Here is a 25,449-nt window from a genome sequence, read left to right on the forward strand (position 1 = left end):
GTGGATTTGTGCCTGAAACTGCTCTGGTTTGAGAATAGCAGCAGCAGCAGCATAGAGGACACTGCTCTGTCCTCTTTAACTCAATATCCCACTGCATTATTGAGAAGCAACAGTTCTCCTGTTGATGTTGATGTTGTTAATGAGGCACCTAGAGGAAAAACATCCCCGAGGGGTGACGTCGTCTTTAACACTGCTGGTTGGTATAGAGATGTTCAAACTCTTTCCATTTGGCTCCTCAGATACCCCTTTTCCACCGAGCTGGAGCCAGTGCTAGTTCGGCACTATAGTGCGAGGGCCAGTGCTAAGTTGCTGCTAATCCAAGCACCTCTTACGAACCTGTTGCTTTTCCACTGGCAAGGTGCCACGCGATTATGTCACTGTATAACGTAGCCAGCACGCACCTTTGAAGCGCTTCCATGATTCACCAGTGAGAGGCAGCAACATGGCGCAAGGCATCTAGCCTGCCGGAAACGAAGAAGAAGAAGACGACAGCTCTGGCAAAAAAATGATAAAAATAGTACTTTCAATCAACACATCTCTGTAAATGCCACGCTAGTCTGCTAATAAACGCTAACCCTGCTAGTCTGCTAATAAACGTTAGCCCCACTAGCCAGCTAAAAAACATTTACCCCGCTAGCCGGTTAAGAAACGTTACCCCTGCTAGCCAGCTATTAAACGTTAGCCCCGCTAGCCGGCTAAGGAATGTTAACCCTGCTAGCCGGCTAATAAACTTTAGCCCAGTCAGCTAATGTAATCGGTTCTTGCTTTAGACCAGCAAAGAGTTGGTGCTTGCTCTGGCTCCGTTCTGAGGCTCCGGGCTGGAGCTTTGGCGGTGGAAAAGCAAAGAACCTGTGCTTAGTCAGGCTCTGGCTCCGAACCAGCACCAGCTCCAGCTTGGTGGAAAAGGGGTAAGATAGAGCATTTGTCACCTGTAGTTTAATATAAGTGATAAAATATACCATCATTGTGCGTGAAAATGACTTTAGCAGTAACAGAGAGTCTAGGGATGATATGAATTGTGTGGTGCGTTTTTTTAAAGGTAGTAAAAGTTGTAATAATTTCCTGCTTTTTGTTACATAACTTTCACTTCCTAAATGGATGCAGGGCTGTAAATCTGAGTCAGCATCTCTTGTGTAAAATCACCCATGCGTCCATTCATAATGCACTGTTACGTGTTAGCGAGTGCAGAGTGTACTTTGGAGACTTTGAACAAATCAGAGCAGTCAAAGATTTACATTTAACGGCAGCAGTAGTGTCAGCATTCTGCCGTCTGAACACCTAAACATTGTGTAACTTGACATTTGACACCTCACATATCGAACGAGATTATCATTTAGTTAATCCTGCTCGGATGCACAGAGTGATTGAAAACGCCTCTCTCTCTCTCTCTCTCTCTCTCTCTCTCTCTCTCTCTCTCTCTGTCTCTGTCTCTCTCTCTTTGTACTGATGTGTCACCACGTAATATAAAGGGGATCTCTCTCTCTCTTTCATTGTAAAGTGCATGATCCCATTTGACAAAGAGAGCTACAGCTGTGTTATAACAGTGGAGGGCACAGCAGCACTCCGCCCCGCATTGAGGAAGTGACTTTTTTTCTTTCCTCTTCCTTTTTCACAGACAGAGTAAGTTTATCCCACAGGCTCTCTGTAAGCAAGCTGGTACGCATGCTTTTTCTTTTTTCTTTTTTTTTCTGCCCTGCATTGTTTTTCCTTGCAGTAATCTCCTAATAATATAAAATTTCAGACGGCAGCCCCCGACAATCCCGTAACAGTCGACTGCTGCAATCTGGATCAAAAAGCTCCTTTCATAAGGCGCGAGCTCACCCGTACTAATCACATTCAGCCATATCAACCAGACAAGTACTATTTGCTATAAATAAACCGGGTCTGCTTGCTACCGTCAGATGCTGCACTTGCATTTCCGTTTTTACTCATTACACACACACACACACACACACGATCACACATGCGCACTCAGAGACTCTCAACACCCCAGACCTACTTTGAGAGTGCTGCTATGCTCACGCTAACGTTAAATTAGCTCCTTTTTAAGCATCTTTCGGCACTTTCTTCCCCCTATTACTCCATGTCTTTTTTTTTTTTTTTACAAAGCTCCACTAATGTTTTGAAGGGTGTTAAACAGTCCAGTGAAGTAGATAAGACATGAAATGATTCATTCTAGTTTATCTAGTTTGAATGTTTTGGGAACAAAAAGTGTGAGTGTCTTGCTTTCAAAACACTGATAAGTCCTTGTTGGCTAGAGGATTGACTCGGTGACCTTTTTGGGAACACACACACACACACACACACACACACACACACAGAGAGAGAGAGAGTCGAATATAAAGCATGAAATTGATTGTAATGTAATGATCTGTTTCCCTTTTTTTTGTTTTGTTTACTTTTTCAATCAATCAAACTTTATTTATATAGCGGCTTTCTAGACAAGTTAATGTTGTTTAAAGTGCTTCACAGTTGTTTGACAAGCTGATAATAAGACAGAACAAGTACAGACCAAGGATGACATAAAGAAAAGGAATTAAAAATGCAAAAACAAACAAATTTGAGACCAGTGCACATGAGATAAAACAAGAAAGATAAAACTGTAAATAAAGGTTATCTAAAATGAAATAAGATAAGAGAAAATTTTTTAAAAAATAGAGGAAAAAAATAAAAGTTTATTCAAAGTTGGAGTAAAACAAGGTTAAAATAGGTTAAAAAGACACAACAAAAGTCCAATGAAATGAGAGAGATAATTTAATAAAAGCTAGAAAAAACTAGGTTTAAAAAATAAAAGATAAAAAAACAAAAGGTGCAGAAATGAATACAATTGACTAGAGAAATTAAAAAATAATAAATAAGTAGAAATCTTTAACATTTCTCACATTTTGAGTTTTTTCTAGATCGGTCTGTGCTGCTTTTTTTAATCAGTTGATACCTTTTCATAAGCAGTCAAGCAAACCTCAGCTGTGTGTGTGTGTGTGTGTGTGTGTGTGTGTGTGTCTGTGTTTTGTGTACGACCGCGGGGTCGGCGCTCGGGATTTGTACCCCTTGACCGTGGTCTCTATGGCAACGGCACTGACCCAGGAGGCACTCGAGTTACAGGGAAAGAGAGAGAGAGACAGAGAGAGAGAGGGGTTGTGACAGGGAAGTGGTTTCCTGGCTCTGACTGGGAGAATAAAAAGTGGGGGGAATCTGTGCCTGGTCTGCCCTCTGGACTATTTCATTCACTGCTGCACAGAGGAAGCCACAAGGATCATTGCCAGGCTGCAGAGTCACATGTCCGCCATTCACACAAGCCCACACATTTTGAAATTTCTGAACAAACGCAGCCAGTGTTTTTTTAGACTTTTTAACCCTCCTGTTGTCCTCAAGTTAAGGAAGGAATGGAGGAAGAAGGAAGGAAAGGAGGGAGGGAGGAAAGGAAGAACGAAGGGAGAAAGGAAAGGAAGGGGAGGACAGAGGAAATAAGGAAAGGAGGGAGAAAGGGAAGAAGGAAGGAAAGTAGGGAGGGAGTAAGGAAGGCAGGAGGGAAGGGAGGAAAGGAGGGAGGGAGGGAGTGAGTAAGGAAGGCAGGAGGGAAGGGAGGAAAGGAAGAAGGAAGGAAGGAAGGAAGGTAGGAGGGAGTGAGGAAAGGAAGGAAGCACAGAGGAAATAAGGAAAGGAGGGAGAAAAGGAAGGAAGGAAAGGAGGGAGGGAGTAAGGAATGCAGGAGGGAAGGGAGGAAAGGAAGAAGGAAGGAAGGAAGGTAGGAGGGAGGGAGGAAAGAGGGAAGGAGTAAGGAAGGCAGGAGAAAGGAGGGAGGGAGGAAAGAAGGAAGAGAGAGAAAACAGACAGGGTCAAGTTGACCCGGGAGGACGACACAAAGGTTAACAACTTCACTGCTTTCAGGCCAAGCTCTTCCTTTTTTTTTTTTAAGTAAATGTGCTGCTTGAATAAGTCGGCTAAGAAGAAAAAAAAAAAAAAAAACTGCAGCCAAGAGCTTAACATGTCTGGAAAAGTCTGTTGCATGTCTTGAACTTAGTCTTTTCTCCCAAAAGTCAACAGCTCTTGATGGGCTAAAGCTTGGGTGAGTGTGGTCATGGTTCCAGCGACATGTAGGTCAGTGAGTGGATAAGCCTATCTATGTTGTAGGCAGTGCGGTTCTCATTAGTGCTGTGGTGCCTTCCAGATTACAGAGGAGCTTCAGTCAGAGAGAGAGACAGTCCAGCCCATTTCACTTTCCTTTCTCTCTAATGTTCATCGTTAAGGGGAAATCTTTTTTTTTTTTTTTTTTTTATAGGAGGCCAAGAGAAATTGGAGGTACATAAACAATGACCAGGATTGTCATAAAGAAGATAAATGTGAAGGGATAAATATTAGTGTTTGCAGCGCTTCACTCTACCGACTCCCTCTGAAGACCACTTGAGTTGTGTGGAAGTGGATAAACTCTTACACAGCAGCAGTGTTTAATGCAAATAAATAAGACTGTGCGTGATGTGGAACAGGGATGTCAAATCAAATATATGGCTTGTGGGACAGATCCGGCTCGCCAAAGGGTCCTAGCCGGCCCACTGGATAACTTTGCAAAGTATGGAAATAGTTTTTCCACCTTGACCAGAATCCAACACTCTGAAAGAACAATGAATACATATTGTGGTAGGGCGATATTATATTGATATCATGATATTTTACACATATCGTCTTTAGATGTGGAATATCGTAATATCATGATGTTGAATAAGTGTTGTCTTTTCCTGCTTTTAAAGGCTGCATTACACTCGAAATTTAATTTTTCTTGAGCTTAACAGACTCTTCTATTATCTGCCTTTATCCACTTTGTCATTATATCCACATTACTGTTGATTATTTATATAAAAATCTCCATTGTGTAAATATTTTTTGAAAGCACCGATAGTCATCCCTATAATATTGTCAAAACATCGATATCGGGGAATTTGGTCAAAAATATAGTGATATTTGATTCTGACCATACCGCCCAGCCCTCATATTTAAATAATTCATATATTAAACATTGTGTGAAATGTTGTCAATCAACAGCTAAAAAAATAATCTGAAAAAAAACATCATTACTCAAAAATGTATATTTTTATGTATTCTGTACATATCTGTGTCGGCCCCTAAAATCCAGTATCGGTTGGGCCCTAGTTATTATACAATGGTTTTACTGGTCCAGCCCACCCAACATCAAACTGGGCTGTATGTGGCCCAGTTTGACACCCACTGATTTAGAAAATATGTTTTAAGCATGTATCTATTGATCCTGTGAACTGAGTTTCACAAAAATCCGACTTATGAGAGCAACTTGAACTTCCTCTTGGGTTCATTAGAAAAGACCTCACTGGTCACAGGCTCAGATAAGGGTAACACTCAGGTTCCCTCTGTGACTCACCACCAGTTCTCTTACTTGGTATATTACAAACATATGCAACATAGTCTTGGTTTTTTTTTCCTTAAAGAGCAAAACCAACCGAGTATCAGTCTGTCCGTGGCTTTCAACCCTGAACCCATCTACTCCGTCTAAAGATATAAATCACTAAAACCTTTTTTTTTTTAAAGGTTAAATAATTGACTAAAACTGGCCTCTGCAGGAATAAATAGTGCTCTCTTTGGGGACTATTTGCTCTAGTGAGTATTTCTGGCAGCAGGATGGAGAATGTAGGCTGGACTGAAAATAAACCAGCGATGCCCGTATTCACTGAAATATAAAGTGGATGTCAATCCAGAGCAAGTATGCGGCAGTGAAGGCCTATAGCACAAGAGGAGTAAACTATATCAAGCTTTAGTTACACAGGAAATAGCTGTTTATAGGATTAAGTCACAGTTGTGGTATTTTCACAGGATTTGTTGACAGTAGGATCACGAGACCTGTCGTTTAATCGGGCTCCCAGAGAGAAGGTAAGCAGGGGATGGATGATAATAGGTTTGGAAAGTTGAGTCTGTATGAATGTTAAGTATAATTTCTCATCTATTTTTTAAGTAATATTTAAATTTCCGATTCAGGAGAGTCCATTTTTTTAAGGTGGGGGTGATAAACTGAGTTCTTTAACCAGCTTTAACACCTTCACCACATCTTTGTAATTTCCTCATGCGTCTTTACTCCCAAGTCCTTTCACACAATATAAACATTTCCCCCCTCACTACTTTTACTCCATGACCGCTATCACTTCTTACTACATAATTCTTTTTGTCTTGCATACCTCACCACAACCCACAACTACCCCTTTCCTTTCTTTCTGTTAACACACAAACACACACACACACACACACACACACACACACACACACACACACACACACACACACACACACACACCCCTCCTCTTCTCTCCCTCTCCTCCCACCCTGCATAGCAATGCGTCATCCATACGCTCAGCACTTGTTACTCGGGGTGAATGGAGCCAAGCCCTATGTCATCCCCCTCTGGTGATAGACCAGATTACTCAGAGTTTTTCTTACATGAGCAACCTGCTGCTATTGCGAGGAGTGTATATGTGTGTGTGTGTGTGTGTGTGTGTGTGTGGGAGGCTGACAGCCGGCTCGGTCCCGCATACCTCACGAGAGTGTGGGGGCGTTGCATGCAGGCACCCATTTTTAATGAGTTGGAGATAAAGGGGTGACTGATGGGGTCCCTCTTTGAGTCAACTTTGGAAGTGAGTCAAGTCGATTTTTTTTTTTATTATTATTCGTATTGCTCAATAACACAAATAATAAATCGGCCCGAGGAGACTTTACAAACTATGCAACATTCATTATCCTGTATTATTATAATTCAAATAAGGAAAACTCCTCTAGAAACATTGAATAGGAGGAAAAAGTGGAAACACAGAAAGAGCAGCTGGATAGAAACACCAGCTGATTAAAAATAGACTAATAGCCTATATTAAGTGATTGTGAAATTAGTCATCAGACAAAGACATCCAAAGTTCCTCAAAACAGATTTTTTCTTTCATTATGAAAATTGAGAAGGAGTGAGTGAGTGAGTACTGTATCTCTTTTTAGCTTAGTAAGATATTTTTTTTATGTGTTTGTAACTCATGACTCATACCTTTTGTAGGCTATTAGGTCACATTTTTGAGCAGCTCCGAAAATAGTTAGACCTGGTTTTATGCTTTCCAGAAAAAAAAAAAAAGACAGAAGAAAAAAAAAATCATCCCTGCCTCTGCTTCCACATGTGAAACAGTTTTTTTTATATTGTTAACAAAGAGCGTAGGTTGTAGACTGACCAGATGACCGTTACACAGCGAAAAAAGAATGACTGGCATCCTTCTTTTTTTTTTTTAGCAATGTCTTAACACAAACATGTGGTCATACCCACCCACACACACACACCCCCACACACACACAGAAACACACACACACACACACACACACACACACACACACACACACACACACAATCTCTGCTGACAGCATAGGTCAAGGCTATCACAATTCCTCAGCCCACTGAGACAGTTGGGATACGCAGTGAGTGAAGGTCTCAGAGATTATGGGGCTGTGGCAGCATACAGATTATAAAGAGGAGGGGGAGGAAGGAAAAGTCACATTCTTTACATGCTCCAAAGAACAAAGCTGTTATTCACCAGAGTGCATACCATTACTGTACTGTACTTAGATACACATTAAGAAAAAACCTCTGTGTTTTAACTTTAGACTCATGCTATAAAAATGATTTATAGATACATACATACATACATCCCTTCAGAAAGTTAAGGAACGGGTTAACAACTTCTCTCCCTCTTAAGCTCTTGGCCACCAGATTGAAAAGCTGAAAAGATTTTCTGGTTATTACATCTCTTTATTTTTGCAGTGGGGAGTTTTTCGTTAAAGGATAAGGATTTCCAAAATGATGCCTGCTTCATGGCCTACTTCTTGTTTATCCTCAGCTTCAAACCAATGAGGCTGCAAGCAATACACATGATATTGCAAAGATGTTGCCCTTTTTTATATGCCCACCTATGGAAATGTCATATCAGGCTTCACTGGGGTTTTATTTTTCTTTTACTGAAACCTGATAAAGTAGCACAATACACATTTCTACCTTTTTATTTTCCAATTAGTTGTTTCTCCTTCTCTTTGATCAATTTGGGACTCATTGTCAGTGATCAGCTGTAATCTATATGCAAATTTGAGGACACACTGGCAGCGCTGAAATACTGAAATAATAGGATTGAGTGTGCCTGATGATGAAAACCTGTGGCTGTATTTGAAAGGCTCCTCTAACAGAAGTGCCTCTGAGTTGAAGAGCTGCAATAAATCCACTGATTCAGTTCAGTAATACAGTTGGAAAAGCAGACGAGGTTCAGAATAGCAGATTTCATTTTATTTTTTAGTGCATTTCACAGAAAAGCCGTACAGAGTAACAGAAGGTCGACTTGGTCATTGTTATATTTTTCTCACCACCACTGTATATATATATATTCGGGAAGAAGCACGAACGATGGCAAGAACAGTGTCGATCAGGATGAGAAGTGCAAGCCTCCTACAGCTTTCTCAGGAAACATTTCATCTTCACCTGAAAATAAACAGACTAGTTCCTTGGAAATCGCTGTAGCCGTTGAGACAAAGTGCAGTTCAGTTGCAGAACGCTTAGCCGGCACTCCTCCTACTGTTTCTCGAGCATGTCAGAGTCTGTAAAATAATATTTCAAGCGTCCTCATGACAAAAATATGTGATTAGGCTCCACGTTGACAAATACTGAAAAGAGAAACTGAGATTTTTTTGGCTGTGCATTCACACCAAACACTGGTCCTTACTGTTTGACTAGATCCTCTTTTTTAGTGTAAGGTAATGGACAACCTGTATCATTATGACTCTTTGTCCTAAATCCTTTCTGTCTGATATATATGTAAATAAAATGATACATTAATGAAAGTATGTTGTATGACCACCTGTGTATTTTTCATTGAATGGTGCTTTGAGAAACTATTCTGTGTGTTTTTTCACACCTCTGCCAAAGTGTCAATGAAGACAGCAGTCACATGACTAATAATCAGATGCAGGTGTGATATGAATCTGCATTTATGTAAATGAGTTCATATTTACACTACACTAAAAACATTAGATAACAAAAACTCTGAATCAGGACAGTCAGAGCTGAAGTGTAAAAGTTGCACTAGACGTATGCCTTCCTCTTCAACTCCTCCTCATCCTCTTTTGCTCCGTTTTCTCTCTCCAGTGCCTGAGGATGTCCAAGCGGAGCTTGTTTGTTCGTCTGGTGCCATGCCGCTGCTTGCGGGGTGAGGAGGAGACGGTAACATCGCTGGACTACTCCCACTGCAGCCTGGAGACTGTTCCCAAGGAGATCTTTAGCTTTGAGAAGACCCTGCAGGAACTCTACCTCGATGCCAACCAGATCGAGGAGCTGCCTAAAGTAAGACCCACACAGCGATGTATAGATGCTGATAAACTACATCTACAAATTTAAAAACTCTTCAACCTCTAAATGACATCATCAGCATTTTAAAGGAAGAGCTTGAATGATGTACTTGAACTTTTAAGGCAATGAACACATTTAAGCATCTAATATTACACTGTATATACCACTGTATATATAGTCCACCATACATTTTTTGTGATGGAAAAATCCAAGTCATGACTGTTAATTGATCTTCTGTATTATCTCATCTCTTCTCTCCGTCTCCCCCAGCAACTGTTTAACTGCCAGTTACTCTATCGGCTGAGCATGCCCGATAATGACTTGACAGTGTTGCCAGCAGCAATCTCAAACCTCATCAATCTCAGGGAGCTTGATGTCAGCAAAAACAGTAAGCAAAACATCTTGTTTTTTACTGTATGTCTTCATGGTTTTTTTCCCTCCAGAAATGTCACTGGGGTCAGGCGTGTTTGGACTGCCGACAGGTTAAATGAGTCATGTAAAACTGTGGCATCAGATCACATTGCTGAAACCTGAAAACTGACCACAGTTGCAGTGACCTGTGAAGTTCAAGAGTGTGACTATCTCAGTTGTCCTCGTGTCATCACAGCTGCTACTGACCTCAATTGGTGAAAGATTTGTTGTTTTTTTTGTTGTTGTTTTTTAAAATGACATTGCCAAGAAAGAGTTGGCTAATTGGTAGCATGTCTAGATTGCTAGAAAAGATATTATGAGGTAAAATGCCACACCGTGTTTCATTTCCCACATGTGATGTCACAGGGACCGCATGACTTGATGCGATTCGATAAAAGAAGTCGACGAGTCTGTACCTGCAGCACATCAGATATTATGTTCATTACACGGCACGGCAGCGAGGACAAAACACAGTCAACTAGGTGAAGCTCGAGCCGCCACTCACACAAATTGTGGGAAATGTGTACAAGGTGCTAAACTCAAAAAAAAGAGCCTCATCAGCAGTAGCAGTAGCAGTAGCAGTTTCATAGAGTGGGATGTGATAGCGTTTACTGAAGTGTGACATTTGACTCTTTGATGAAATGACGATAAACATCTACTCTGTTAAATATGATGCTTTGTCTCAAAAGTCCTTTTTTAAATTTTTTTTTTGCCTGTTTGATGAAAACTTTCCGCTGTCAGTGTCGTCCTAACCTGACATTTGGAACAGGAAACAGCTGCAGACTAAAGTGGCTTCAGGGCTAATAAGCAGCCACACACACACAGAATCTTATCAGGTGACTGTGTTATTTTGAAATTTAAGTGTTTTCATAACATCCTGTTGCACATTTCTGCAAAGGTTTGTTAACTTTTCCTTAAAAAAGCCGTCAGCGCTACTTTGACGTCAACATTATCTACGAGATCATCTTTTCCGCATCACAGATGAATGTTAAGGAAGCTACGAGAGATGTGGTAACACTGCAGAAGATGGTCGATCATCACTTGTGAAGCCTTGAAGCTTTTTAAACAGAGCATGTGCACGCTCAGCAAAACCCTTTCATGGAGGAGAGAGAAAGGTTAAAAAGGTAGTTCTAATATAAATTCATGAGTGCAGAGACAGCTCTAAATTAAACAGAAGTTGAAGGATGTGGTGGCGTTTTCATGAACCAGAGGGTGCATGTGTCACAGTGACATTAAAAGCAGCTTATCCTTCTTCATAAAACACTTTGTCCTTTTAAAGTGTTGTGGACACAAGACAAAGTGTGTGGAAATAAAACCTCAGACTTTGTCACGTCCCCTCCCCTCTCCGTCATTACAGTCTTCACATTGCGGATGTTTAGTGAGAACTTGCAGACTAGTAGTCGTAGAGTGAGGCTTTTTTTTTTTCTTTCTTTCTTTTTCTTCTTCTTCTTCTTCCTCCCCTGCTCAATTATTATGTCACCTTTCAGCGCTCGTCTCTGCGGTTGTTTAGAGAGGAAAAGGTGCAGAGCCGCTCTTAATGTACTTTGATCGCACGCAGTTCAGTTCAGATATAGAGCCTTTCCTATTTGACTCGGGTGTCTCTGGTTTTTTTGCCGGAGTACTCGCGGTCCACCTGTGTTTAACATCCACACACGAGCAAAAGATGGCTTTCATTATCCCTCATCGTTTTTTTGCTTTTTGACAGGAGTCATTTATTTTGTGTCGGCGGTAATAAAACAGTCGAGGGTACAGCGTTGCAGATGTTGGATCAGTGGTGTGTGGTAGTTATATTTTAGTCACAGTCACGGTAATGTTTGTGTTTTTTTGGGGGGGTGTTTATAGGTATCCAAGAGTTTCCAGAAAACATCAAGAATTGCAAAGTCCTAGCTGTTGTAGAAGCCAGCGTGAATCCCATATCTAAGTGAGTACAGCACACAGTCAGCTCTAATTAAACTACATTTCTGTGTAATCCTTTTTAGTTTGAAGTATTGTTCCATTGCAGCAACTTTCTCAGGCTTTTTATGTGTGTGTGAGAGTGAGCTCTGTGATGTGGTTCTTGTTCTCAGGCTCCCAGAAGGCTTCACCCAGCTTCTGAGTCTGACGCAGCTCTACCTGAACGATGCCTTCCTGGAGTTCTTACCGGCCACCTTCGGCAGGTCAGTTTGTTCTCCCAAATTTGGATCAAGATGAAAGCAACTTCTCGGGCTTTACTGCTTATTGGCGACTGTATTTTTCAGTTTATGTGGTCGTCAGTCGCTCATCACAGCTGTAATATCATAAGATTGATCAAATTTGCGAATCAAATTGTATCCGTGAAATGGAATGTTAAATTCTTGGCTCCAAATACAGAAAAAAATAAAAATAATTCCTTCCTGTGTTAAAAAACAAACACATCATATATTTGACAGAAGGAAGGAAGCTGGTCTAACAAGTTTAGTCCAGCCAGAGAGATTTTCTATCAACTGTTGACAAAATATTGATTATGACATGAGATTGACACTAGATTATGTCCCCTGTAGAATATCACTGCATTATAGTGACACGATATATAGCACAGATAAAGTGAATATCTATTCGTTAATTTATCTGACCCATCTAGTATTTACAGGCGTATATGTGTTACTGGATCACTAGATTATATTAATATTTATTCTTGAATGGTTATTTTTAACATTTTTAAATATGACCCCATTTATTGTATGTCTCATATTAAATGGTTGTATTTGTCTACCCAATGTATCACATTTAAGATTCCCATAATCTTTAATAATTTGACATATTCACACCTGTAATTTCAGCATGCAGTTTTGGGTCTTAAAGCCAAACTGGTTGTTTCACGAAACCAGCAGGATCAGTCATGCTTGTATTGTTTGTACAACAACACAACGTTTAGTGTTAAGCCGTCCTGAAGAGACCAGAGGCCTAATTACACAAAACACATGACATGAGTTGCCCACATTGTAGCCCCACAGGCTTATTTCATCCCTTCTCCTCCTGTGCTTTCTTTATTGTCACTCTACATTAACACTACTTTACTAAAAGGGGCAAATTGCATCAAATCCATTGTGGAGTTTTCATGAGTGACCAAAAAAAGACTTGAACATGTAGCTGCACATCATAGCTGGTTACTGTTAGATAAGCCAGAAGAGGAAATCATGGCCTATCACATACTAAACGGGAATTGAATACTTGAAAAGCTGTTATGTATGCAGTAATATTCCTGTTTTTAGAGTGTTATGCACATCTTGATTGAGAAGTACTGAAGAATAAATGTTAAAACTATAATAATAGGGTGCAAACTAAGAGGTAGACTGTTTTTCACTAGTGACAAAACACTTGCAGACTCAAAGATAATTGTTAAAACTATAATAATAGGGTTAAAACCAACAGGTAGACGGTTACTGTAGACAGAAGTATTTGCAGACTCAAAGATTAAAGGAGACATATCATACTGATGTTGTCTACGTTAAACATGGTCAAAGTCCCAAAACTGGAGGTTAATGTATAAAAATGCCATGCCATGGGCTTCAGCCTGCTCTGACAAAGTTATCTCTACTTCCTCATCGTGATGACGTCATTGTTCACACATGACCACAAACAGCCGTCAATAAGGAATGATATGCCAGTAGAGCCCCAGAGTAAAAATATAGAAATATAGGAAATGTGCATGATGTGTCTCCTTTTTAAAGTAAATGATGTAATGGTGTGTCTACAGTATGAAGAACATATGTTGGACAGTATCATTTAAATGTTAAGCCATTGTACTTTTTCTTTCTCCTGGTTGCTAGGTTGATTAAACTACAAATCTTGGAGCTGAGGGAGAACCAGTTAAAGATGTTGCCAAAGTAAGTATCTTTTTATTTCACATGTCTTCCAAAACATCAAATGTACAAAACAGGGAGCGGTATCACTGTGAGTCATGTTCACAAAAGCTTGCCAAGGAACTCACTATCTCTCTCCTTCTCTCAACCCCTGCAACATCTCCGCTGCGTCTTCCATCCTGCCTCCTTTTTTTTTTTTTTTTTTTTTTTATTATAGATTCATTCCCCACACCTCTAACTGTAGTATTAAATTCCACAGTGTTACGTAAGAGGCCCCTTTACTTGGCTGCTTGCTGTGACAGGTTTTATAATCCTCTACCGAGACAGCGGTGAGGGTTATTTCACCATTTGAGAAGGTTACAGTGCCGCAGGGAGACTTAACGTCCCAAGAATATTTGCGAATGCTCCAGGTGACTGTGATGGGGACGGGGGGGGGGGGGCGGGGAGGAAGGGGGGGGTTGCTTTCTCTTTCTGTTTTCTCTCATGCTTCACTGGCTGTATCACTCCCATTTTATGTCCTGCCTATTTTTCAGCAAAACTGCAATTCCCCATTTGCCTGTTTTTTTTTTTTTTTTTTTTTTGTGCTTCCCCCTGGCTGAGTTTTCTTTTTATCATCTCACTCATTTTCCTTTTTTTTTTCGTATTTTTCACCAACTGACTGACTGACTGACTGACTGAAGGGCCAGCCGGCGCATAAAGTGCAGTGTGCAGTGTTGGAGCTCAGAGCGGATCCTTCTCTTCTCTGCTGTGTTTATGTGACAGAGGCCAGACCTGTTAAAGGCTGGAGCTCTGACAAAGAAAAGGACTAATGATCGGGAACGTTGCCAGAGCAACACACAAGCATCTCAGAGATGTAAACAAATGTGTGCACGGACAAAGGGGGCGCAAAGTCTTTTCAGAGCTTACACATAGAAAAACGGCAGTCGCTCTCTTTTCCCCTGCACAAAGACACCAAGCAAAGCGTATGCATCAACCAAATATTTCTCAGTATTTTTTTAAAGAAAGCTTGCCCCCGCTTCTCTCAACTTGGGGTCGAAAGCCACAGTGGTGTTTTTTTTTTTAGTTTTTTCACTTTCTAGATGAGCCAGCAAAAGCTCATTCTTACTCCTTTCAGCTCACATGTGGGGGCGGGGGGGGTCTCTTGTGTTTTTGCCAACTTTTGAGGTAAGAATGTAACCAAACTAGCTTTAATGCTCTCAACACGCTCTCCAAGAACTTTACAAACTCACCAGCCAGCCATAAATCATATTTATCATTTGTGGCGTGTGTGTGTGTGTGTCTCTCTGTTTTTATGAGGAGCACCAAAAAAAAAAAAAAAAAAAAAAAAAAGCCAAACAAGACTCCACAGTGGTGTTGGTGGGCCTCTGCTTTTCCATTCCCTGCTGAATGTCACTCCTCCTGTGAAAGGATCATCATATCTGTTCCCAAACAGAGCAAACCACATCTCCCATTTCCATCTCCAGTCACGCTCTCTTGCTTTTCATTCAGCGTGTAGAATTATTGTGTTGGACTCAAGGATCCACTCCCAAAGATCTTCTTTTATTTTTATAAACTAGCTATTTGTAGTCCTTATCTTACAAGCTAAACATAGACATTCTTCCTCATGCCAGAATTATACAATTTAAACACTAGATCCTGTATTTTTTTTATTTTTTTTTATGAATAGCACAGAGGAATGTCATTCAATGAAGGACACTGAAGCTGCAAAGAACAAAAAGATCTTTGCCACCCACTTTTAGAGACTTTTGTGTTTGGGTATGCGCTCTATTTAAAGAAGCTGAGAGTTGGGTTTTTTTTTTATATGTATTGTGATATCTAGCTACTTTTTTTGCAGCCTAACTCAACATCCTGTCCTTGCATGTTGGTTTTAGTGTAGGAGATCGATAAGCATTCACTGCTGCAGCTCAGAATGTGAAACAAGCTTAACAAGAATAATTAACTTTCAGCTCCTGTTACCGGTGAACAGTTAAATACTGTAAAGACTGTAAGTAGTCAAATCATGCCGCTTTTTTATCTGCTTGTTTACAGTGTAGCACAGAATATGAGACTGTGACCTGAATGTGGAGAGAAAATTCTGGAGCAAGGCTTAAGGGCTAGCATACGTCACATTTTCCATTATTTAAAGCATATTTCTGTCACGCCTGAGCCCTGAAAGGTATTTATTTTCCTCATGAAATTATTCAGCCAGAGGAACAAAGACAAGTCTGTTATGCTATGCAAAATATAGCATAAAAAAAATTAAAAGTTTCTTTTTTGGTTTGCTGTTTTTGAAGCTTGTAATCCTTAAGCTTGTTTGCTTTTTTTTTTTTTTTTTTTGCCTAATCGCAAGGAGGGCAGTTGAGTGTTTTTTCTATTAATTCTTCAATCCTGTCACCAGCTTCCCACTTGTCAAAATGTGTAAAATGGGATTCAGATGGTGTGACTGAATTCTATTTGAGTGATTTTTAATGTATCCCCCCCTTTTTTTTTTTAATTTTAATTTTAACATCTTATTCCCTCTTTTATCTTGTGTGTCTACAGAAGCATGCACAAGCTCACACAGCTGGAGAGGTTGGACCTGGGGAGTAATGAGTTCACTGAAGTGGTGAGTTATCCGTCAGTCAGTCGGTCTGCCGATGCCCTGGGCTCGCTACCTCTCTGGTGGTGACCTCACCTCCCTCCCTCCTTGTTCCGTTTCATTTCCTCCTCCTTCATATTTCAAAAATGGGCACTCTGTGTTTTTTCTTTTCTTTTTTTTTTTTTAAAAGTGCACGTACAGTGGGTGCTCAGTTTTCCACTGGTAAATGGCTTTTGTTAATACATAATAATCTCTCTGGAATAATTAAATTAACTTGATGATTCATTTTTATCTTGTTTGTGAGTTAAGCCCTTCATCCTCTTCCAACGCCACAGGCACACACACACACATACACGCACACACACCTACACACACACACACACACACACACACACACACATCCCTATCACTTAACCTCCTTTCTCCTCTTTCTGTAGCCTGAGGTGTTGGAGCAGCTGACTGGAATCAAGGAGCTGTGGATGGACGGGAACAGACTGACGTTTTTACCTGGGGTATAGTTTACAGTCACACACACACACACACATATACACACACACACACACACTCACTCTTCTTCATCAAAACTCACCACAGGCAGTTTGCATCAGAGTTTCAGCTGTCTGGAAACCAGCAGAGACGGTAATGGTTTTATTCCTGGATGTACACAAAAAGACGACATCACAGAAAAAAAAAAGCACTTTTGAGTTTGCAGATGTCCCATTAATAATTACAAAAAGTTCTGCAACTCTGAAGTCACCATTTTCCTCCAACGTAACTGATTTATAATGATGTTTGGATAGTCACAATGTGTTACATGAGATTGATTTTCCATCTAAATGACCAGCTCTCTTTGTAGGTGGGTCATAATTAACCTTTTCCACTCCCTACTACCACAAACCTATTTTTGTCTTTTTTTTTATGGGGGGTGGGGCGGCGGGTGTCTTTAGGGGTAGCTAGCAGGTCAAAAGTATAGACCACATAGAAGTGGTTACATCATTTGAAAGCTGGAAACCTGAAGATGAATTTGAGATGAAGCTCAGCTCTGTGTCAAGTTTTTCTAATCATAAATATACATAGTTTGGTGAGGAGCCTCAAACTCCATGGGATTAGCATAAAGTGGGCATGTCTATAAAAGAAAGACTCTTGGGGATCCACTGAACCAGTTTTCATTCAGGTATCTTAAGATGAGAGGTCTCTCCCTTGCCAGTTTTTCTCCCTGCCAAAATTTAGCCTAATTTTGGAGAGCTATTTAGGCCCCTTCCCGACCAGCTATCATGTCATGGCTGGTACAAATGTGGCTGCCTTGGCTCCTCTGGTTTCATATGATACACTGTAACATTAAAACCGAGCCCATTACACCGTTTGGTAGACAGTAATGTCGGCCAAGGACGCTGGTGTCCTGCCAGCAGGTCAGCAGCTTTGGTTGTTATCAGTCTGGCTGTCTATAAACACTGATATCAGTCAGATGCATTAAACACATCAACTCTATTTGTTTTACTTTATAAAATGTGGGTCGATTTTAAAGTGTTATTTAACAAAGTTCATCATAATATCTGGTCTGGGATTCTCTATAAATGCATGTTTCATATTCATTATTATAGATACATTTGTAGTTGATTATACTACTTAAGGAATTCCTGCCAGTACTCACTGTTCAGGATGTTTTTGGGATTGTTTAAATCCACTGCTGCTCTGTGTTCACCCAACACTCAAAAAAAATCCTTGGCGTAAATAATGACTGTCTTATGAAAGGAGATTTTTCTCATGGTATAAAACTGCCTGAACATGTTGTAAATTGTTCATTTCAGCCTGATGAATGAGGAGGTATACACGCGTGAGATTTGATCATTCGCATAATCAACGCCCTTGAAATGACCATATATGGGGCGACCTGTTACATTTGAGGACATGTTTTATTCAAAAAATGCTCCCAAAAGAGTTTAAAACAAGAATTTCCCACTGTAGAGAAATCAAAAGACAAAAATACAACTGCCAAAATCTGGGCATCAGAGCAGCACTGTACTGTGACAGATATAAAGAAGTTAGAAGCCTAAAGACAAAAAGTCTGTCTGTGATAGGAGACGGTCAAAGGATGTGACAGTCTCAGAGATATTAAGAGGAGAGAATGTCATAGCCTACAGTAGATGATGTTAATTACACTGTCGGGTGCAACACAAGATGATACTGGAGACCTAGTGAAAGACACTGAGGCAGCTGGCAGAGTGAGAGAAGTTTCCTAATAATAACTGTAACTGTAGCCTAACAATAAATATAGCTTACTGTTGATGTGCAAAAATGTACATACAATACACATAATAGAATTAAAATAAACCTCTCAGTAAATTGACCAACCGTGATAATGATAATATGGGGAGTTTATGCATAAAGTTTGTTTTAGAGCTGCATTTTATGTTGTGTTATATTTAAAGGTGCAGTGTGTAGGATTTTAGTGGCATCAAGCAGTGAGGTTGCAAGAAAGTGAATACCCTTGCTCCTCTCCTTCCAAGCATATAGGAGAAACTACAGAGGCTTTCTGTAGAAGAAGACCCTTGCTCCCTCTGTAGATATAAAGGGTTCATTCTAAAGTAATGAAAACACAACACTTGTTATTTCCAGGTGAGCTGCTGTAGTGGTGAATTTTCCCCACTGTGGGATCAATAAAAAATCTTATCTTATTCACTAATTAAAACATACTTATGAATATTTTCTCCACTTCTACCAAGTCCAGTGCACTTTTAAACTCCAAATGTATTCAGATTAAGACATTATTACCTGCCTCAAACAACAGGTCTGAATGATGAATACATCACACATGTTCATAAACCACTCATTACATGCCTTTTTTAAGAATGAATGGGTTCATATGAGGGTTATGGTTTCTTGCATGAGAAGTACTATGCGTAGCGTGCATATTTTTGAGGTAACCCCATTTCCTTTCTCAAAACATTTGCAGAGCATTTTTCCCCCAACGCATCTACAAAACAAACAAAATGACCCACTCATTAAAGATGATGCTTCATAGATCCTCTCCTACTAGAGGACAAAAACTCCACAGTTTACCTTTAAGTGAGAATGATGAGACGTCAGTGTGACTTATTGTTTTGTTTATGCGGGTCTCCTTTTGTCCCCTCAGATGCTCGGGACACTAAAACAGCTGGTCTACCTGGACGTGTCCAAGAATAACCTGGAGATGGTAGACGAGCAGATCTGTGGCTGCGAGAGTCTACAGGACCTCCTGCTGTCCAACAACGCCCTCACACAGCTGCCCGGCTCCATTGGTAAATATTACAGTACACACACACACACACACACACACACAAACATTTTGAAACCCTTTCACTCTGTTTTTTAGCTGTTGCCAGCATATATTTTTCATGCCTGGGTTGATTTAGTTGTTTTTGTAGCTATTTAGTTCCCATAAATGATGTGACTGTTTTTTCATGCGTAGCTACATTTTCATAACATGAAAAGTCTCTCAACTTTTTAAATATTACACTTCAAAAAATCATTACCGAAGAGGCTAACAAAATCCAGAGCGCATTAGTGCCAAACCAAAGAATTCTCCAAATGATGCCTCAAGTACGGTTATAAAACATGTGGAAAGTCAATTATACATCCAGAACTGTTTCTTCTCAGATACTGTGGAGTCCATTTTTTTTCCATGTTTACTTCTTTTTGCCTTCATGGATAAATGTAAATAGAATGAGGGGAGGGGGTTAATGTCCATGAGTTAAGACCAGGCTACTAAAGTCAGATGAGGTCAGATGTACAGTGTAATAGAAGTCTGGACTGATTACTCCTAAACTACTAACTGTATTGATGACAGTGATTAATTTATCTAATTAACTGCTGTAATGGATATTTCTCTTTGTGATGCAACAGCAAGTGATAATCAATACTGGCTCTGAGCTCTTGTATGCATCTCTGTAATTCTCTCTCTCTCTCTTTTTCTCTCTCTCTCTGCTTAATAAAGGCTCACTGAAGAAACTGACCGCACTGAAAGTGGATGAGAACCAGCTGATGTACTTGCCGGACTCCGTCGGAGGGTGAGCGTTACAGCGATCGCTTTAATATCAGCAGAAATAAAACCCACAGATCAGTGGATTACTGTCCCGTTCTCATCTAATATCCACTGATCACATAAAAAGTCTGTCTGGATAAATCAGATGTTCCTATTAAACACATAATGTGCTCTGATGCTTTATTTGTTTTAGTCTAACACTGAGGATGATATTGAGGAATTGATTATGTCCATCATTTTAATGTCTGAATGACCATAAATTAAAAGCCTTTCTATTGATTTATGGAAACAGTTTGATTTATTACAAAGGGGTCAGCGCTAATCTTTATCTTGATGACCCTCAGATACAATACTCACAGATTAAATCAGACTAATACTGTCTGCAGCAGACAGGTAAACCCAGCAGTCGGCAGCTGCTGAGGCTTTAGCGAGCGAGCCGGATCCGTATGCTTGACCCTTCGTCTACTCTGAGTTGCCGCCGTCCGGCAAAAACATTAGTTTCCAATTCGAACCGCCAACGCGTGGGTTTTTTAATGTAATCGATCCACTTCCACATCAACGAGCGAGACAAATCTACATTTCCTGACCATTTCTAGTCCAGCTGCACAGCTTTGTTCTTGGTCCATTGTTTCCAAACACCACCAATTATCCCTTATGTTAGAACGTGTCTCCTTGTGTACTTTGACACAGATTATGTAACAAAGCCTATGGTTTTAGTTTAATCCCATGCAAGGATTTTAGCTTAAGCAAGCTGATTTTTTTCTTTTCTCATTTATACCTAGCTGATTTTATTCAGTGTACTGCCAGTGCACTGTGTTGTTTGTCCCTGGTTTGTATTCTGCAGGGAGGGAGGGGAGGAGGGGGGGGGGTGGGGGGGTGGGTCAAATCCTGTGTTTTCAGTTCAAAGTAATGCTATAACACAGCAGCTCCCCCGCAGGTCAGACTCACTCTGCATTCATCCGAATCCCCAGCGTGCATTTGCATTTTTCATTCAGCAAAAAGCTCCAGCTGCACCGCATTTCTGTGTCAACGTGGGTTCAGTTTGAAATGTTCCTGTTTTTAAATTGCGTCCCGTGGAGCTTTTAAGTTGTGTCTGGATGTTGGGGGGGCGGAGGAGGGGGGGGGGTTCACTGTTAGTGTAAGGTGCTGTCACGGTAGCTGCTCTGGAAAAGAGATGATCTCAGTTCTTGTCTGAAGCGATTATTCTTAAGAGTTGCAGCTGTCTGTGTATTTGAAGGTTTTGCATGGGTTTGTGTAATATCTTTTCTATGATACTGCAATAAAAAACTTTTTGGAGGGAAGAAAACTATCTTTACTCATTTCACAGTCCTCGTCCTGCTCTGTAACACCATCAGACCGCATGCTGCTATTCCAAATCTTCAATATTACATGTTTGAACCTCGTCTTATCTTCCTCCTCCTGCTTCTCTCTCTGCATTAGGCTCACAGCTCTGGATGAACTGGACTGCAGCTTCAACGAGATCGAGGCCTTGCCCTCCACCGTCGGCCAGTGCGTCAACATCCGCACCTTTGCTGCAGATCACAACTTCCTTACCCAGCTTCCCCCTGAAGTGAGTATGCACATTAGTCTGTGTTTATACGTTGGAGATGTTGTTAACTAATGAGGCATGTCAGGCTGCACGTCTCTAACTCCTAGCTGTGTGTGTGTGCTCGTGGCTCAGACTCCCTTTTTTGTTTTTCTGTTTTTCCTGCTCACAGATGGGCAACTGGAAGAATGCAACTGTGCTCTTTCTACATTCCAACAAGATCGAGTCTTTGCCCGAGGAGATGGGAGACATGCAGAAGCTCAAGGTCGTCAATCTGAGCAACAACAAGTGAGTCTCGACTGACAGCGTTCGTGCATGAGTGTCAAGTTTAAAGGCCAAGAGTAATTTAGATTCTTTTCTGTCACGTTAAGTGTTTACGTTAAAGCTTTTATGAACATAATTCCTGCAGCAGTACTGTAGTAAGGTTGCATAAGTCGATGAAATCATGAAAACCAGAAAAAGGAATGTCACAGTGTCATTCTTACAAGAGCTCTCACACACACACACAATCAGAGGCACAACGTGATGATTACATCATGATTGAAAGGTCTTAGTTCCGGTCAAAGTGAAAATGGGTTTGGATGGAAGCTAAAGCCTGATTGAAGCTTTAATCAGGGGTTTTCCATTCCTGGTAACAGCTCTGTGCCAGCACTGATAAATAAATAGTTTTTGTTGTTTTCCGAGTAAAAATGACATTTTTGTGGTTTTGTAAGTCTTGAAGATAACCAAGTCTCCTGTTCTGTTTGTTTCTCTGCAGGTTGAGGAATCTTCCCTACAGTTTCACTAAACTGAACCAAATGACTGCTATGTGGCTCTCTGAAAATCAGGTAAGGCCCACGTGCATTATGTAAGAATAATTACAGCACCAGTTAGTCGATTTTAAGATTAAATTAATCAGCAAATAATTGATTATGGCTTAAAAAAAAAGTGATAAGTAACAATGTGAGGATTTGAAGCTTTTTTTGGGACAGACTAAATAAGACATTTGAAGACTTCTCCATAATAAACACTTATCAAATTTTTCTGACATTTTATAGACCAAGAAATGATTGTAATGACTGAAATGACTGCAGCGTACGTGACTCACCACAAACATTGAGTTGTAAATTAATCTAGCTGTGCCAAGTAGTTCACAGGAAAACTCATTCAAAATGCAGTAAACCACTTCCAGGACATTTCATCTAAATGTGACAAACGTCAGCGGGGGTCAGGCTTAGTCAAACTCTACATCTTTTCAACGCGTAGAGAAGGAACCCTAATGAATGTCAGAGAAACGTAATCCTGACATTAGTGCGTGTTTACGGTCAACAAGTGTGTGTGGTAAACTAGACGAGTCTGTCAACAGCCTTGGAAAGCAGTATAACACAAATCTGAATGACACAGCGCCAGTTTGGGAGATAAGACAGCAGCAAGCAGCTAGTCGGGCATAAAGCGGATGTAGAGAGATCAAGGTTACCAGGCAAATTGTGGGTGTTTGAAATTTGGACGTCTGCCTCGAGTAATGTCGCCAGAACACAAGATAAGCCTATCAAAGGTGGAAATGTTTGTTTGGTCAGCTTATGTGTCGGGAAGTGACCTGAAGTCCCACTTTGTCATAGCAGCTGTAGTAGTAGCTTTGTAAAAGGGAGAGTCATTCTTGAGCTGCTCATATCAAGTCTAGCAGAGACCTTTTTTAGGTGTGCAAAGGTAAAGAAAGGTAGGAGAGGACACTGCAGGAGTGTATTGATTCAGCGTGTTTGCTTTTTTTTTTAAAGCTTACCAGTGTGTTGACTCGCTCCAGACTACTGTAAGCCTTTGTTCAAACGCCTGAACAAGTTGTCGCTGGAAAACGGAAGCAGAAAAACTGTGACGTAGAATCAGGCATAGCGGACACATCCCAAAGTTCAAAGTTCCTTTATTTGACACTCAGACATTACATCGGAGATTCACTATCAAATGACCTTTAGAATTAAAAACAGGTAATAAATCATTTGTCTGTGATATGTTCAAAATGTGATTTAGATTAGTGAAAATACATTTTAATACACTGGTGTTAAAACTATAGAGTTCAGCAGTCTGATGCCACATGTCCTGGTCTCATTTCAACTACATATAAAATATAAAATGAAAAAATTAGAATAATCCTATCATTTGCAAGACTCACCACACAGTCAATCTCCTGCTTAACTTTGTCATTTGTTAACAGGATACTGTTCTGAAGGGACTCTTAAAGTCATATTACCACAATCCTATTGCTCTCGCTTGGTTTAACACCAAGCTATTGCCCCTAAAACAGCCTTCCTGTAGACACAAAGTCTGTCTTTTAATTGTCTCTTAGTTTTTGTGTCATCTTATTGAGTGGAAGTGGTAAATTCTTTAGTCCTTGTTGACAATATAAAGGTGCTTCATGAATAACCTGAGTGCTGCACCTGCTGAATTGTAACCCAGGAGAGGAGAGGCAGTCCCAACGGGCACATCAGCGCTAAGACACAGAGGCAACTGATGGGCAGGTGCAACAACAGTGACAGAGCCTTGGGGGACACTGATGCAGCTGAGGACAGCTTCATCTAGCAGTGGATGACAGGAAAAGGCACCCTGCTGTGATTAAGAAATGTCTCAGTCAAAGCGAGGGGGGGAGGAGGGGGGAGAAGGGGGCAGTAGGTGATTTGAAGGAGATTAGAGGAGAAAAAAAACTCAGCTCATAAGAAGTATGGGGGGAATTAAGGAGGGGCAACCACATTAAATTCATCACTGGTGCAACTTGTGATGTGTTACTTCTCCCCACAGTTAGGTGAGATTTTAAGCCTTTTCATGTGCAGATGATGCCTCTCGGTTCACTTCCCCCGCGCCAAAAGCGGCCAGAACGCTCCGTGTGAGCATTTTGACTGTCTCGACAAAAAAACACCATCGATCACAGATAACACACTCAAAACCTACTTTTTTTTTTTTTGTCTCCCACAGTCAAAGCCCCTGATCCCTCTCCAGAAAGAGGAGGATCCCGAGACACACAAAACCGTGCTGACTAACTACATGTTCCCCCAGCAAACCAGGAATGAGGACTGTGAGTACTGTCTATTCAATGAGAGACACAATTTCTCTTTTATATTCTGTCATGATTGCTCTGGCAGACCCTCAAAACTGGGAAACGCTTCTAGCCTGTCCTGTTTTTTCACCAGTCAATCTTCAACACAAGCTTGTTATTTGTATTCAGACTAGGAGCACAATTTATAAAAATGAAACGCCACCGGGGAATTTATTGTCGGTAACCAGTTAAGGAAGATAGAGCAGTTTCAATGAATAACAAACAACTGATATCAGGTCAATTAAATACATTTTTGATGTCTATTTTCCAGCCTTCCACTTCACTAAATGTTAGTCTTATAGGTGACCTGCAAGGATCCTTAAATGCATCTTTTTTGCTCCTAACCTTTGATAATCAGTTAAGGAAGATAATGAATAACACACAACTGATATCAGGTCAATTTAAATACAGTTTTGATGCTTAATTTCCAGCCTTTTCCATCTTTAACTTCACTAAATGTTAGTCTTATAAGTGACCTGCAAGGATCCTTAAATGCATATTTTATGAAGGCCCTTGTTACCTGAGAACTGGGGCCAAAGAAACACGAGGCTTTGTCTCTTGTCAAGCATCTGTTAGTTTGGTTTGGTTTCTTATTACACCAGACAGCTTGCACTGACCCCGATGCATCTGAGCTTCAGAGTAATTAGTGGTTCAAG

General features: G+C 40.5%; 1 protein-coding gene across 3 annotated transcripts in view; it reads left to right on the forward strand.

Moving 5' to 3' along the window:
* The window catches only part of erbin (erbb2 interacting protein), a 61,878-nt gene that overhangs the window by 24,681 nt on the left and 11,748 nt on the right, over positions 1-25,449 (forward strand). For all 3 annotated transcript variants that reach the window (XM_053339733.1, XM_053339731.1, XM_053339732.1), the window contains exons 3-15: positions 9,176-9,370; positions 9,647-9,764; positions 11,630-11,708; positions 11,854-11,943; positions 13,576-13,632; positions 16,129-16,192; positions 16,603-16,677; positions 19,299-19,443; positions 20,139-20,211; positions 21,627-21,756; positions 21,905-22,020; positions 22,490-22,559; positions 24,673-24,772. In XM_053339733.1, the coding sequence (XP_053195708.1) occupies positions 9,185-9,370; positions 9,647-9,764; positions 11,630-11,708; positions 11,854-11,943; positions 13,576-13,632; positions 16,129-16,192; positions 16,603-16,677; positions 19,299-19,443; positions 20,139-20,211; positions 21,627-21,756; positions 21,905-22,020; positions 22,490-22,559; positions 24,673-24,772 (1,303 nt within the window). In that variant the 5' untranslated portion in view covers positions 9,176-9,184. The remainder of the gene's footprint in view (positions 1-9,175; positions 9,371-9,646; positions 9,765-11,629; positions 11,709-11,853; positions 11,944-13,575; positions 13,633-16,128; positions 16,193-16,602; positions 16,678-19,298; positions 19,444-20,138; positions 20,212-21,626; positions 21,757-21,904; positions 22,021-22,489; positions 22,560-24,672; positions 24,773-25,449) is intronic.

The sequence above is a fragment of the Scomber japonicus genome, chromosome 19 (genome assembly GCF_027409825.1).
Source record: "Scomber japonicus isolate fScoJap1 chromosome 19, fScoJap1.pri, whole genome shotgun sequence".
Classification (NCBI taxonomy): Eukaryota; Metazoa; Chordata; class Actinopteri; order Scombriformes; family Scombridae; genus Scomber; species Scomber japonicus.